Below are 15,115 nucleotides of genomic sequence, written 5' to 3' on the forward strand. Positions count from 1 at the left end.
GATGTGAAAGACTCATTGGCAGTTCTCACAAATGCTTGATTGCAGTTGTTGCTGGAAAGTGTGGCTCAACCAGTTACTAGATTTATTAGGCAGGTTTGGAGTGGACGGTTTTTTTTTTCTTAACGAATGAAATCATTATTTGAAAACTGCTTTTTTGTATTTACTCGGGTTATCTTTGTGTAATATTAAAATTATTTTGAATCCGAATGTTCTAGTGAACCAAGTATCTGTATTTTGTCTCATCTGGCGAGCTAAGAGTTATGTCACACCCCTAGTGTCTACGAGAGTAATATAGTTAATAATGCGCCAAGTGTATGATACAGCGTTCATTCAGATCAGTTTGTATAAAGGAAGCGATAACTTTGTCATAGTATCCTTTCAAATGTTAAAGTTGCCAGAGTCATTGAATGACCCCCCACCACCACTGGAATAGAGTTCAGGCTCAGGATTTTTTTTCCCTATAACCTACGATATATTTAAGATGGAACTGAAGGTTTTTATGTGTTTGGCTGTTTTTGCGGACATGATGAAAAGACTCCAACAGCAAAGAAGGTACATCAATACTTTGTGGGTCCAGCTCATGTGTCTGAATACAGCATTGCACATTGTTTATATTCACTCTTTATTTGCACAGTTTTTGTCTGTTGTTTGTTTTGGTGGTTTTCACTTCTGTGGTGTAAAATTGCAGTTTCCATCCCAGCATCTGACTGAAACACCCATGAACTTGCATGATCTCACACGGATCGCACTTCATCTTTCCATGTCACCATAGACAGAAACCATAGATGGATCCTAGCTATTCAGATATTTTAAATCTCACATTTCTGAGGTGTCACAGGGAAGAACAACCCCCTTCAGATGAGTTCAGCATTTTGAAAAAATACACTTAGGCTGGATTGTGCGCTTAGATTAAAAGATTAAATCAGATTTTAAACACAATTTAAAATTGTGTCAACATAATAAGAATCTCAAAATATGAAGGTTTGAAATTTTACATTTACATTTACATGTTCATTTAGTTACTTGGAGGATGATTTTATCCAAGGCGACTTACAAATGAGGACAATGGAAGCAATCAAAATCAACAAAAGAGCAATGATAATCAAGTGCTATAACAAGAAAAAACTTTAATGATTAAGGATAATCTTTAAATAAAAGTAATAGAAAAATAGCAAATAAAAAATAATTGCACAAACAGTGTATAGTGAATAATGACAATATCTCCTGGACTTAGCCAAAGTTCCTCATGTTGAAGTTCATATCTGTGACCTTTTTATGAAAACCCATTTCTGCCACAGAATAAAAAAAAAAAAGGTAATTGTAAAAATGTTTATACCATAGTTCTGATTAATTTTTCCCAACATTTGCAAGTTTGTTTTGCAGCGTTGTTTGTAACTCACAATTCTGAATTAATTTTTCTCAATTCTCAGTTAAGCTTTTATTTATATCTTGCAACTCTGTTTAGATTTTTAAGAAACATGAGAGAAAGTAATTGTAATACTTTTTTTTTTTTAATCTCATGGCAGAAATGAGTTTCCAGACTTTTGTGGTTGTGGGATCATATTAATTTCCTGATGCGGTTTAAGGGAAGCTGCAGATCCTCAGTGTTCCTCCATCCGTTCATGCAATGCTTCTCTTTCTATGTTAAAATCTATTTCCTGCTCGTTTTCTCCGTGCAATCCCTTCAACTGTTCCCTCTTCTTTCTCTGTATTCCTCTGTGTGTTTTGTGCTTATCCCTCAGCCTCCTATGCGTCGTAGTACCAAGGTGAGCCTTCACACTCGCAACAAAGCATTCTGGGAAATGTCTGGGCCAATGTAGCGCTATGTTTGAATCGAATACTATTTTTACTGTTTGAGATTTAAATTGGAAGTCACAAAATTAACCATGCAACTGAACTTTGACACATAGTATTGTCTGGAACATTATCACATCTAAATGAGGCTTATTACTGGAAATGATATGGTGGGATTTTGCAACATTATTTTCCTGTTTATCACTGTGAATCTGGGTGACAAGATGATTAGATCATCAGATGTCGTCTCTTCAGTTTAATGAGTGTTTGTGATGTTGTGTGTTGGTCTCTGTGTGAGGCAGTGAGCGAGCGCGAGGTTGGTGTGTGATGTGTGTGTTGTCTCTGTGTGAGGCAGTGAGCGAGCGCGAGGTTGGTGTGTGATGTTGTGTGTTGGTCTCTGTGTGAGGCAGTGAGCGAGCGTGAGGTTGGTGTGTGATGTTGTGTGTTGTCTCTGTGTGAGGCAGTGAGCGAGCGTGAGGTTGGTGTGTGATGTTGTGTGTTGGTCTCTGTGTGAGGCATTGAGCGAGCGCGAGGTTGGTGTGTGATGTTGTGTGTTGGTCTCTGTGTGAGGCAGTGTGTGAGCGCGAGGTTGGTGTGTGATGTTGTGTGTTGGTCTCTGTGTGAGGCAGTGAGCGAGCGCGAGGTTGGTGTGTGATGTTGTGTGTTGTCTCTGTGTGAGGCAGTGAGCGAGCGTGAGGTTGGTGTGTGATGTTGTGTGTTGTCTCTGTGTGAGGCAGTGTGTGAGCGTGAGGTTGGTGTGTGATGTGTGTTGTCTCTGTGTGAGGCAGTGAGCGAGCGTGAGGTTGGTGTGTGATGTTGTGTGTTGTCTCTGTGTGAGGCAGTGAGCGAGCGCGAGGTTGGTGTGTGATGTTGTGTGTTGTCTCTGTGTGAGGCAGTGAGCGAGCGTGAGGTTGGTGTGTGATGTTGTGTGTTGGTCTCTGTGTGAGGCAGTGAGCGAGCGCGAGGTTGGTGTGTGATGTTGTGTGTTGTCTCTGTGTGAGGCAGTGAGCGAGCGCGAGGTTGGTGTGTGATGTTGTGTGTTGTCTCTGTGTGAGGCAGTGAGCGAGCGTGAGGTTGGTGTGTGATGTTGTGTGTTGGTCTCTGTGTGAGGCAGTGAGCGAGCGCGAGGTTGGTGTGTGATGTTGTGTGTTGGTCTCTGTGTGAGGCAGTGAGCGAGCGCGAGGTTGGTGTGTGATGTTGTGTGTTGGTCTCTGTGTGAGGCAGTGAGCGAGCGCGAGGTTGGTGTGTGATGTTGTGTGTTGGTCTCTGTGTGAGGCAGTGAGCGAGCGTGAGGTTGGTGTGTGATGTTGTGTGTTGTCTCTGTGTGAGGCAGTGAGCGAGCGTGAGGTTGGTGTGTGATGTTGTGTGTTGTCTCTGTGTGAGGCAGTGAGCGAGCGTGAGGTTGGTGTGTGATGTTGTGTGTTGTCTCTGTGTGAGGCAGTGAGCGAGCGCGAGGTTGGTGTGTGATGTTGTGTGTTGTCTCTGTGTGAGGCAGTGAGCGAGCGTGAGGTTGGTGTGTGATGTTGTGTGTTGTCTCTGTGTGAGGCAGTGAGCGAGTGCGAGGTTGGTGTGTGATGTGTGTTGTCTCTGTGTGAGGCAGTGAGCGAGTGCGAGGTTGGTGTGTGATGTTGTGTGTTGGTCTCTGTGTGAGGCAGTGAGCGAGCGCGAGGTTGGTGTGTGATGTTGTGTGTTGTCTCTGTGTGAGGCAGTGAGCGAGCGTGAGGTTGGTGTGTGATGTTATGTGTTGGTCTCTGTGTGAGGCAGTGAGCGAGCGTGAGGTTGGTGTGTGATGTTGTGTGTTGTCTCTGTGTGAGGCAGTGAGCGAGCGCGAGGTTGGTGTGTGATGTTGTGTGTTGTCTCTGTGTGAGGCAGTGAGCGAGCGTGAGGTTGGTGTGTGATGTTGTGTGTTGGTCTCTGTGTGAGGCAGTGTGTGAGCGTGAGGTTGGTGTGTGTTGTCTCTGTGTGAGGCAGTGAGCGAGTGCGAGGTTGGTGTGTGATGTTGTGTGTTGTCTCTGTGTGAGACAGTGAGCGAGCGTGAGGTTGGTGTGTGATGTTGTGTGTTGTCTCTGTGTGAGGCAGTGTGTGAGCGTGAGGTTGGTGTGATGATGTGTGTTGGTCTCTGTGTGAGGCAGTGAGCGAGTGCGAGGTTGGTGTGTGATGTTGTGTGTTGTCTCTGTGTGAGGCAGTGAGCGAGCGTGAGGTTGGTGTGTGATGTTGTGTGTTGTCTCTGTGTGAGGCAGTGTGTGAGCGTGAGGTTGGTGTGTGATGTGTGTTGTCTCTGTGTGAGGCAGTGTGTGAGCGCGAGGTTGGTGTGTGATGTTGTGTGTTGTCTCTGTGTGAGGCAGTGAGCGAGCGCGAGGTTGGTGTGTGATGTTGTGTGTTGTCTCTGTGTGAGGCAGTGAGCGAGCGTGAGGTTGGTGTGTGATGTTGTGTGTTGTCTCTGTGTGAGGCAGTGTGTGAGCGTGAGGTTGGTGTGATGATGTGTGTTGGTCTCTGTGTGAGGCAGTGAGCGAGTGCGAGGTTGGTGTGTGATGTTGTGTGTTGTCTCTGTGTGAGGCAGTGAGCGAGCGTGAGGTTGGTGTGTGATGTTGTGTGTTGTCTCTGTGTGAGGCAGTGTGTGAGCGTGAGGTTGGTGTGTGATGTGTGTTGTCTCTGTGTGAGGCAGTGTGTGAGCGCGAGGTTGGTGTGTGATGTTGTGTGTTGTCTCTGTGTGAGGCAGTGAGCGAGCGCGAGGTTGGTGTGTGATGTTGTGTGTTGTCTCTGTGTGAGGCAGTGAGCGAGCGTGAGGTTGGTGTGTGATGTTGTGTGTTGTCTCTGTGTGAGGCAGTGAGCGAGCGCGAGGTTGGTGTGTGATGTTGTGTGTTGTCTCTGTGTGAGGCAGTGAGCGAGCGCGAGGTTGGTGTGTGATATTGTGTGTTGTCTCTGTGTGAGGCAGTGAGCGAGTGCGAGGTTGGTGTGTGATGTTGTGTGTTGTCTCTGTGTGAGGCAGTGAGCGAGCGTGAGGTTGGTGTGTGATGTTGTGTGTTGGTCTCTGTGTGAGGCAGTGAGCGAGCGTGAGGTTGGTGTGTGATGTTGTGTGTTGGTCTCTGTGTAAGGCAGTGTGTGAGCGCGAGGTTGGTGTGTGATGTTGTGTGTTGGTCTCTGTGTGAGGCAGTGTGTGAGCGCGAGGTTGGTGTGTGATGTTGTGTGTTGGTCTCTGTGTGAGGCATTGAGCGAGCGCGAGGTTGGTGTGTGATGTTGTGTGTTGGTCTCTGTGTGAGGCAGTGAGCGAGCGCGAGGTTGGTGTGTGATGTTGTGTGTTGTCTCTGTGTGAGGCAGTGAGCGAGCGTGAGGTTGGTGTGTGATGTTGTGTGTTGGTCTCTGTGTGAGGCAGTGAGCGAGCGCGAGGTTGGTGTGTGATGTTGTGTGTTGTCTCTGTGTGAGGCAGTGAGCGAGCGCGAGGTTGGTGTGTGATGTGTGTTGGTCTCTGTGTGAGGCAGTGAGCGAGCGCGAGGTTGGTGTGTGATGTTGTGTGTTGTCTCTGTGTGAGGCAGTGTGTGAGCGCGAGGTTGGTGTGTGATGTTGTGTGTTGTCTCTGTGTGAGGCAGTGAGCGAGCGTGAGGTTGGTGTGTGATGTGTGTTGGTCTCTGTGTGAGGCAGTGAGCGAGCGCGAGGTTGGTGTGTGATGTGTGTTGTCTCTGTGTGAGGCAGTGAGCGAGCGCGAGGTTGGTGTGTGATGTTGTGTGTTGGTCTCTGTGTGAGACAGTGAGCGAGCGTGAGGTTGGTGTGTGATGTGTGTTGTCTCTGTGTGAGGCAGTGAGCGAGCGTGAGGTTGGTGTGTGATGTTGTGTGTTGGTCTCTGTGTGAGGCAGTGAGCGAGTGTGAGGTTGGTCTCTGTGTGAGGCAGTGAGCGAGCGTGAGGTTGGTCTCTGTGTGAGGCAGTGAGCGAGCGCGAGGTTGGTGTGTGATGTTGTGTGTTGGTCTCTGTGTGAGGCAGTGAGCGAGCGTGAGGTTGGTGTGTGATGTTGTGTGTTGGTCTCTGTGTGAGGCAGTGAGCGAGCGTGAGGTTGGTGTGTGATGTGTGTTGGTCTCTGTGTGAGGCAGTGAGCGAGCGCGAGGTTGGTGTGTGTTGGTCTCTGTGTTGGTCTCTGTGTGAGGCAGTGAGCGAGCGCGAGGTTGGTGTGTGATGTTGTGTGTTGTCTCTGTGTGAGGCAGTGAGCGAGCGCGAGGTTGGTGTGTGATGTTGTTTGTTGGTCTCTGTGTGAGGCAGTGAGCGAGCGCGAGGTTGGTGTGTGATGTGTGTTGGTTTCTGTGTGAGGCAGTGAGCGAGCGTGAGGTTGGTGTGTGATGTTGTGTGTTGGTCTCTGTGTGAGGCAGTGAGCGAGCGTGAGGTTGGTGTGTGATGTTGTGTGTTGGTCTGTGTGAGGCAGTGAGCGAGCGCGAGGTTGGTGTGTGATGTTGTGTGTTGGTCACTGTGTGAGGCAGTGAGCGAGCGCGAGGTTGGTGTGTGATGTTGTGTGTTGGTCTCTGTGTGAGGCAGTGAGCGAGCGTGAGGTTGGTGTGTGATGTTGTGTGTTGGTCTCTGTGTGAGGCAGTGAGCGAGCGCGAGGTTGGTGTGTGATGTTGTGTGTTGGTCACTGTGTGAGGCAGTGAGCGAGCGCGAGGTTGGTGTGTGATGTTGTGTGTTGTCTCTGTGTGAGGCAGTGAGCGAGCGTGAGGTTGGTGTGTGATGTTGTGTGTTGTCTCTGTGTGAGGCAGTGAGCGAGCGTGAGGTTGGTGTGTGATGTTGTGTGTTGGTCTCTGTGTGAGGCAGTGAGCGAGCGCGAGGTTGGTGTGTGATGTTGTGTGTTGTCTCTGTGTGAGGCAGTGTGTGAGCGCGAGGTTGGTGTGTGATGTTGTGTGTTGGTCTCTGTGTGAGGCAGTGAGCGAGCGTGAGGTTGGTGTGTGATGTTGTGTGTTGGTCACTGTGTGAGGCAGTGAGCGAGCGCGAGGTTGGTGTGTGATGTTGTGTGTTGGTTTCTGTGTGAGGCAGTGAGCGAGCGTGAGGTTGGTGTGTGATGTTGTGTGTTGGTCTCTGTGTGAGGCAGTGAGCGAGCGTGAGGTTGGTGTGTGATGTTGTGTGTTGGTCTCTGTGTGAGGCAGTGAGCGAGCGCGAGGTTGGTGTGTGATGTTGTGTGTTGGTCTCTGTGTGAGGCAGTGAGCGAGCGCGAGGTTGGTGTGTGATGTTGTGTGTTGGTCTCTGTGTGAGGCAGTGAGCGAGCGCGAGGTTGGTGTGTGATGTTGTGTGTTGTCTCTGTGTGAGGCAGTGAGCGAGCGCGAGGTTGGTGTGTGATGTTGTGTGTTGTCTCTGTGTGAGGCAGTGAGCGAGCGCGAGGTTGGTGTGTGATGTTGTGTGTTGTCTCTGTGTGAGGCAGTGAGCGAGCGCGAGGTTGGTGTGTGATGTGTGTTGGTCTCTGTGTGAGGCAGTAAGTGAGTGCGAGGTTGGTGTGTGATGTTGTGTGTTGTCTCTGTGTGAGGCAGTGAGCGAGTGCGAGGTTGGTGTGTGATGTGTGTTGGTCTCTGTGTGAGGCAGTGAGCGAGTGCGAGGTTGGTGTGTGATGTTGTGTGTTGTCTCTGTGTGAGGCAGTGAGCGAGCGCGAGGTTGGTGTGTGATGTGTGTTGGTCTCTGTGTGAGGCAGTGAGCGAGCGCGAGGTTGGTGTGTGATGTTGTGTCTTGTCTCTGTGTGAGGCAGTGAGCGAGCGCGAGGTTGGTGTGTGATGTTGTGTGTTGTCTCTGTGTGAGGCAGTGAGCGAGCGTGAGGTTGGTGTGTGATGTTGTGTGTTGTCTCTGTGTGAGGCAGTGAGCGAGCGTGAGGTTGGTGTGTGTGATGTGTGTTGGTCTCTGTGTGAGGCAGTGAGCGAGCGCGAGGTTGGTGTGTGATGTTGTGTGTTGGTCTCTGTGTGAGGCAGTGAGCGAGCGTGAGGTTGGTGTGTGATGTTGTGTGTTGTCTCTGTGTGAGGCAGTGTGTGAGCGTGAGGTTGGTGTGTGATGTGTGTTGGTCTCTGTGTGAGGCAGTGAGCGAGCGCGAGGTTGGTGTGTGATGTGTGTTGTCTCTGTGTGAGGCAGTGAGCGAGCGCGAGGTTGGTGTGTGATGTGTGTTGTCTCTGTGTGAGGCAGTGAGCGAGCGTGAGGTTGGTGTGTGATGTTGTGTGTTGTCTCTGTGTGAGGCAGTGAGCGAGTGCGAGGTTGGTGTGTGATGTTGTGTGTTGTCTCTGTGTGAGGCAGTGAGCGAGCGCGAGGTTGGTGTGTGATGTGTGTTGTCTCTGTGTGAGGCAGTGAGCGAGTGCGAGGTTGGTGTGTGATGTGTGTTGTCTCTGTGTGAGGCAGTGAGCGAGTGCGAGGTTGGTGTGTGATGTTGTGTGTTGTCTCTGTGTGAGGCAGTGAGCGAGCGCGAGGTTGGTGTGTGATGTTGTGTGTTGGTCTCTGTGTGAGGCAGTGAGCGAGCGCGAGGTTGGTGTGTGATGTGTGTTGGTCTCTGTGTGAGGCAGTGTGTGAGCGCGAGGTTGGTGTGTGATGTTGTGTGTTGTCTCTGTGTGAGGCAGTGAGCGAGTGCGAGGTTGGTGTGTGATGTGTGTTGTCTCTGTGTGAGGCAGTGAGCGAGTGTGAGGTTGGTGTGTGATGTTGTGTGTTGGTCTCTGTGTGAGGCAGTGAGCGAGCGCGAGGTTGGTGTGTGATGTGTGTTGGTCTCTGTGTGAGGCAGTGAGCGAGTGTGAGGTTGGTGTGTGATGTTGTGTGTTGGTCTCTGTGTGAGGCAGTGAGCGAGCGCGAGGTTGGTGTGTGATGTGTGTTGGTCTCTGTGTGAGGCAGTGTGTGAGCGCGAGGTTGGTGTGTGATGTTGTGTGTTGTCTCTGTGTGAGGCAGTGAGCGAGCGTGAGGTTGGTGTGTGATGTTGTGTGTTGTCTCTGTGTGAGGCAGTGAACGAGCGTGAGGTTGGTGTGTGATGTTGTGTGTTGTCTCTGTGTGAGGCAGTGAGCGAGCGTGAGGTTGGTGTGTGATGTTGTGTGTTGTCTCTGTGTGAGGCAGTGAGCGAGCGCGAGGTAGTTGTGTGATGTTGTGTGTTGTCTCTGTGTGAGGCAGTGAGCGAGCGTGAGGTTGGTGTGTGATGTTGTGTGTTGTCTCTGTGTGAGGCAGTGAGCGAGCGTGAGGTTGGTGTGTGATGTTGTGTGTTGTCTCTGTGTGAGGCAGTGAACGAGTGCGAGGTTGGTGTGTGATGTGTGTTTTCTCCGTGTGAGGCAGTGAGCGAGCGCGAGGTAGTTGTGTGATGTTGTGTGTTGTCTCTGTGTGAGGCAGTGAGCGAGCGTGAGGTTGGTGTGTGATGTTGTGTGTTGTCTCTGTGTGAGGCAGTGAGCGAGCGTGAGGTTGGTGTGTGATGTTGTGTGTTGTCTCTGTGTGAGGCAGTGAACGAGTGCGAGGTTGGTGTGTGATGTGTGTTTTCTCCATGTGAGGCAGTGAGCGAGCGCGAGGTAGTTGTGTGATGTTGTGTGTTGTCTCTGTGTGAGGCAGTGAACGAGCGTGATGTTGTGTGTTGTGTGTAACAGTGGCACACACCCGGCCGTCTGTCCAGCTCCAGCTCCCTCCCCTCTCTCATCATGGTACGTCCCAGATCTCAAACCATTCACACACTTCTGGAGATCTTCACCAGTAACCACAGCACCGCTGGCCCAGTTTACAGCTGCTGTTATCATCTACACTCAGTACTGGTGTAAACGCATCTAGTGTGATCAGTAATTAAAGTCTGGAGGGTCACGCAGTTGACTTGTTTTGTTTCAATCGACAGTATTTTGAGATGCATTTACAGTAAATGCAGCTGTGAGCTTGGTCAGTGACATAACAAGCACACTGTTGTCAGGGGTCTGGTGAGCACTGTGTGTGGGTGTGCTGGGGTCAGAGGTCAGGCAGGACACGTGATTGAGCTTGTGGAACAAGATGTGATCCGCTTGATAATAACTGCACATGTTTGTCCACAGGCGGGTCGTCCCTCTGTCGGAGGCTCAGGACTTTCAGAGTCAGTGTTAGCAGAGAATGAGTCCACAGCGTCTTCCCAGACTGCACTGGGAGCTCCTGTCATACCACAGCCCAGCGGCACCCTCAGCGCCCCTCCTCCTGCCACCCCCAGCAAGGTCAGCGCCCTTTGACCTTCATTACTCTGCACTCTCCCTCTGCACTTGGCACTTCAGCCACACAGAAATGTGCAGTACAGTTAGAAGTGTATGCTTGTGTCTCAGTAACTGCTAGATTCTGACTCTGTGTTTGTGCAGGAGGAGGAGAGTCTCCGAGCTCAAGTCAAGGATCTGGAGGAGAAGCTGGAGACGCTGCGGATGAAGCGCTCGGAGGATAAAGCCAAGCTGAAGGAGATGGAGAAGTACAAGATCCAGCTGGAGCAGCTGCAGGAGTGGAAGAGCAAGATGCAGGAGCAGCAGAACGAGCTCCAGAAGCAGCTCAAAGAGGCCAAGAAGGTGCTGCAGACACACACACACACACACACACTCTCAGAGCAGTCACACAGAGCCAGTCGGGGCCAAACATTAGAAGAATGGCACGGAATTTAACCAGTTTTAGACAAAAAAAAAAAAAAAACAGAGAACAGAGTGTCTGAAAAAGACACATAAAAATCATAGTTTTGTAAGTAAAGGTTTTATGAATTGAATTGAATAGATGTTCTTTTTGGTAATTAAGATGTAATGAAAACAGAAAAACAGAATTAAAGAATAAAAAGTCTTTACTAGAGCCATAAAATGTATTTTTTTGTTAAACCTTTAAGTTGTTGCTAAATTGTATAGGTTGCTTGATTTTTAATGAATTAGACTTTTTTTTTTTCCATTTAAAAAAAATTTAGGGAAAAAAATAAAACTGATTGCATTGGTCCCTAAATTTGTTTTAATTATCGTTAGACTTTTGTTAAGTTGTAGGTTTAATTTAAATTTTTTTAAGTTCTATCTTTTCAATTCATTAAGCATACTTTTTTGATTTACTAAAATTTAATTTAAGCATTAAAATTATATTCTGAAAGAACAAACATAAAACTATTTGGTAAAAATACAATGGATTTGGGCAAAAATCAATCTTATTTCATAGGGCCCTGAAAATGTCTTTTTTATTAGGCTTTGATTGAATTGGTTAAAACATTAAAAAAAGGAGTTGCAGAACTCTGAAAAATAAAATAAAACTAATTACATAGGGCTCTTTTTTTGTTAAACTTTGTAATAAGGGCTAAATAGGTTCGTGATTTCAGTCAATTAGATGTTTGGATTGCTAACATTTTATTTAAACATTAAAATAGGATTCGAAAAATTACAATGAAAAAAATATATAAATAATTTGAGAAACAAATAAAGTAACTTATGGAGCAAGATTATCTGAAAGAGCTGCTTAACTGTTTAGTTTATCCTCAAGTGCAGGTTTGATAATTAAATGGATATTGCCTTCATTAATAGCTTTGGTATTAATTAGCTGTTTTTAGTAGCCTGTGGTGAAGTACGAGCAAGTTTAACTGCTGTAGAATGAGAGCGTCATGTGAGCGTAGTTCAGCTGTAAGTCTGACAGACGTCCTGATCACAGGAGGCACGTGAGGCTCTGGAGGCCAAAGACCGCTACATGGAGGAGATGGCTGACACCGCAGACGCCATCGAGATGGCCACGCTGGACAAAGAGATGGCAGAGGAGCGGGCCGAGTCCCTGCAGCAGGAGGTGGAGGCTCTGAAGGAGAAGGTGGAGGAGCTGAGCATGGACCTGGAGATCCTCAAACACGAGATCGAGGAGAAGGGCTCGGACGGAGCGGCCTCCAGCTACCACGTCAAGCAGCTGGAGGAGCAGAACGCACGTCTGAAGGAGGCTCTGGTCAGGTACAGCACGCGCACACACACACACACACACACACACACACGTCTGTGCTCCCTGTCTTCACCTGTCTATGTGTGTGTGTGTGCTCAGGATGAGGGATCTGTCGTCGTCCGAGAAGCAGGAGCACGTGAAGCTCCAGAAACAGATGGAGAAGAAGAACTCTGAGCTGGAGACTCTGAGAGCGCAGAAGGAGAAGCTGCAGGAGGAGATGAAGCAGGCTGAAGACACCATAGACGAGCTCAAGGAGCAGGTTAGAGCGCACACGCACACACACACACAAGCTTGAGACTCATTAGGATTTTAGTCTCGATTCAATCCAGTTGGATTCATTTCAATATATAGGCACTCAGGTACATAAGTGTCAATATTGAAGAAGTAAAGATCTCACAACTGAAGCAATACAATAAACAGCTGGTACAGTAATCTGTCACCACACATTAAAGAACCACAAAAACATCATTCAGCAGTTGAATTTTGTAAAGCTCAGGATTTGTTTTGTATGAGGAGTATGATGTATGTGTGTGTGTGTTCAGGTGGACGCATCTTTAGGAGCGGAGGAGATGGTGGAGACTCTGACGGAGAGGAATCTAGACCTGGAGGAGAAGGTGCGAGAGCTGCGAGAGACCGTCAGTGATCTGGTGAGACTCAGTTCAGCACTTAATCACGCTAGTGTGAGCGCTGGGTGAATGCTAGTGTGAACGCTGATCTTCATTCTCTGACGGGTGTTCAGGAGGCGATTAACGAGATGAACGACGAGCTGCAGGAGAACGCTCGTGAGACAGAGCTGGAGCTGCGTGAACAGCTGGATCTGGCCGGCGCTCGAGTCCGAGAGGCTCAGAAGAGAGTGGAAGCAGCGCAGGAGACGGTGGCCGACTATCAGCAGACCATCAGCAAATACAGAGAGCTGACCACACACCTGCAGGTCAGAGACACACACCAGAGCTCAGGCTGATCTGATGTGAGACCGCTTCACCATCAACACTGTCCGTCGTGACAAGACTGCACTAGATACAGTAGTTTATCTCACACTTCTAACTTATGTTAATGATTGTGAGATACAAACTCGCAGTTGTGAGTTATAAAGTCAAATAATGGAGAAAGAGACCAGTGTATTCTCAGAATTGTGAGTTTATATCTGACCAGATTTTCTACATGGTTGTGTATCCCTTGTTCTTGCATTCTTTCTGTATGGCACCATTGTAAAGCTGAGGTTTTCTCTGCTGCCTGAACAGGAAGTGAACCGAGAGCTGACCAATCAGCAGAGCAGCTCGGCCGAGCAGCTGCAGCAGCCGACCACAGAGCTCTTCGACTTCAAGATCAAGTTTGCTGAGACCAAAGCTTACGCCAAGGTACGGTCAGCCGACACTTCAGCCCTGCCTTTAAACACACGAGAGCGAGCGCTACAGGTGTGTGTGTGTGTGTGTGTGTGTGCGCGCAGGCCATCGAGATGGAGCTCCGGAAGATGGAGGTGACTCAGGCGAACCGTCAGGTGTCTCTGCTGATGTCCTTCATGCCCGAGTCCTTCCTGAGACACGGAGGAGACCACGACTGCATCCTCGTGCTGCTGCTCATCCCCAGACTCATCTGCAAGGTTCCCGTCTCACTCCGGCTCACCGCTTACTATACATTAATACGTCTAGCATAAACTAAAGAGACTGGAGTGTAAGTGGAGTCTGTGTGTGGTGTGGCAGGCGGAGCTGATCAGCGGACAGGCGCAGGAGAAGTTTGATCTGAGCGGTGCTCCGGAGCGATCTGGACTGAGAGGACCTGCTGGAGAGCAGCTGAGCTTCGCCTCTGGTCTGGTGTATTCCCTGACGCTGCTGCAGGCCACGCTGCACAGATACCAGCTGTACGTGTCACTCTTCACTCAAGAGAACCTGCTTCTGCTCAAAGATGCGTTCATTTGATCATAAATACAGGACAAACAACACTAACATTGAGGTTTAATATACTGTGAAGTGTGATGTATTTCTGTGATGTGCAGCTGTATTTTCAGCATCAGTCTTCAGAAGTCCTCTGATCAGTGATGTGTGATTGTGTGTCAGGGCTCTGAGTCAGTGCGGGGTGGAGGTGTACAAGCGCATGGGCACGCTGTACTCTGAGATGAGCGTTCACGAGCGATCGCTGGACTTCCTCATCGACCTGCTGCATAAAGATCAGCTGGACGAGACGGTGCAGGTGGAGCCGCTCACCAAAGCCATCAAGTACTACCAGGTGCGCACACACACACACACACAGCAGACCCCCTGAAACAGATCTCTGTAGCACACAGTGATGTGATGTGATGTGTGTGAATGCTGTCTGTTGCAGCAACTGTACAGTGTCCATCTGTCGGATCAGCCGGAGGACTGTAGTGTACAGCTGGCCGATCACATCAAGGTACAGCACTTTATTTGATTTTATTTTGACTTCAGTCACATTTATGTACAGTGATTTCAGTGCCAGTTATTTTAGTATAATTGATGTGTGATCATTGTTTTTATTAATATTTTTAATTAGTGTTTATTTTTTAATTTCTGGATTTCTATATATTTGTGACCTGCAGTTCACTCAGAGCGCTCTGGACTGCATGGGGTCGGAGGTCGGCCGTCTGCGGGCCTTCCTGCAGGCGGGACAGGAAGGGGCGGAGCTCTCTGTGCTCCTGAAGGACCTGGACACTTCCTGTGGAGACATCGGTCAGTTCTGTAAGAAGATCCGCAGGAGGATGCCAGGAACAGATGCTCCGGGGATTCCTGCTGCGCTCAGCTTCCCTGCTCAGGTGCTCACGTCTGAGAGACACACACACACACACACACACTCTTATACACACACACACACACACTCTTATACACACACACACACTCACTCTTATACACAATCACACACACACACACACACACACACACACACACACACACACACACACTCTTATACACACACACTCACTCTTATACACACACACACACACACACACTGACAATTAGGCAATATTATGTTCATAACTGCAGATGATTTGGACCGTGATCTTGAGTAGTCAGTGAGCTCTGTCTCTGTAGTGAATGTGCTTCATCTGACAGCAGGTGATGATTCACTGCTCCTCACATTCATTACACAGCCCTGCTATTCTTTAAATGTTAAAGGTGCCACAGTCACTGTATGCTTTGCATGTGCTGCACTTTATTAGTACCATTTTGTTTCATAAGTTGATTTATTATCATTTGAAAGATAATAACAATATGGTTTGATAAGGAGATCTCTGTTTTTAGTCAATGAACCCCCCCCCCAAAGTTCTTAGTCGTAGAAAGATCTGGAATTGTATTGTGCAGTATCTGTGCAAAGCCTGGTATTATTGATATACCTTTCATTGTTAATAATGCGAGTTAGAGAAAAATTGGGTGTTTAGTCACTAGTATTTATTATTTTTTATTTTATTTTACATTTATGTCTGTGTTGATATTTATTTAATGTGTGTACATGTGTGTG

General features: G+C 48.5%; 1 protein-coding gene across 6 annotated transcripts in view; it reads left to right on the plus strand.

Annotated features, from left to right (window-relative positions):
• dctn1a (dynactin 1a) overlaps window positions 1–15,115 on the plus strand; it is a 30,853-nt gene that overhangs the window by 7,260 nt on the left and 8,478 nt on the right. For 2 of the 6 annotated variants that reach the window (XM_059508611.1, XM_059508612.1), the window contains exons 5-19: window positions 535–552; window positions 1,743–1,766; window positions 9,352–9,405; window positions 9,781–9,933; window positions 10,072–10,269; window positions 11,372–11,655; window positions 11,744–11,903; window positions 12,187–12,291; window positions 12,384–12,575; window positions 12,886–13,002; window positions 13,092–13,244; window positions 13,345–13,502; window positions 13,699–13,867; window positions 13,964–14,032; window positions 14,199–14,411. In XM_059508611.1, the coding sequence (XP_059364594.1) occupies window positions 535–552; window positions 1,743–1,766; window positions 9,352–9,405; window positions 9,781–9,933; window positions 10,072–10,269; window positions 11,372–11,655; window positions 11,744–11,903; window positions 12,187–12,291; window positions 12,384–12,575; window positions 12,886–13,002; window positions 13,092–13,244; window positions 13,345–13,502; window positions 13,699–13,867; window positions 13,964–14,032; window positions 14,199–14,411 (2,067 nt within the window). The remainder of the gene's footprint in view (window positions 1–534; window positions 553–1,742; window positions 1,767–9,351; window positions 9,406–9,780; window positions 9,934–10,071; window positions 10,270–11,371; window positions 11,656–11,743; window positions 11,904–12,186; window positions 12,292–12,383; window positions 12,576–12,885; window positions 13,003–13,091; window positions 13,245–13,344; window positions 13,503–13,698; window positions 13,868–13,963; window positions 14,033–14,198; window positions 14,412–15,115) is intronic. The other 4 variants (XM_059508615.1, XM_059508614.1, XM_059508616.1 and 1 more) reach the window with 4 other exon arrangements.

Source organism: Carassius carassius, chromosome 24 (genome assembly GCF_963082965.1).
Source record: "Carassius carassius chromosome 24, fCarCar2.1, whole genome shotgun sequence".
Lineage (NCBI taxonomy): Eukaryota > Metazoa > Chordata > Actinopteri > Cypriniformes > Cyprinidae > Carassius > Carassius carassius.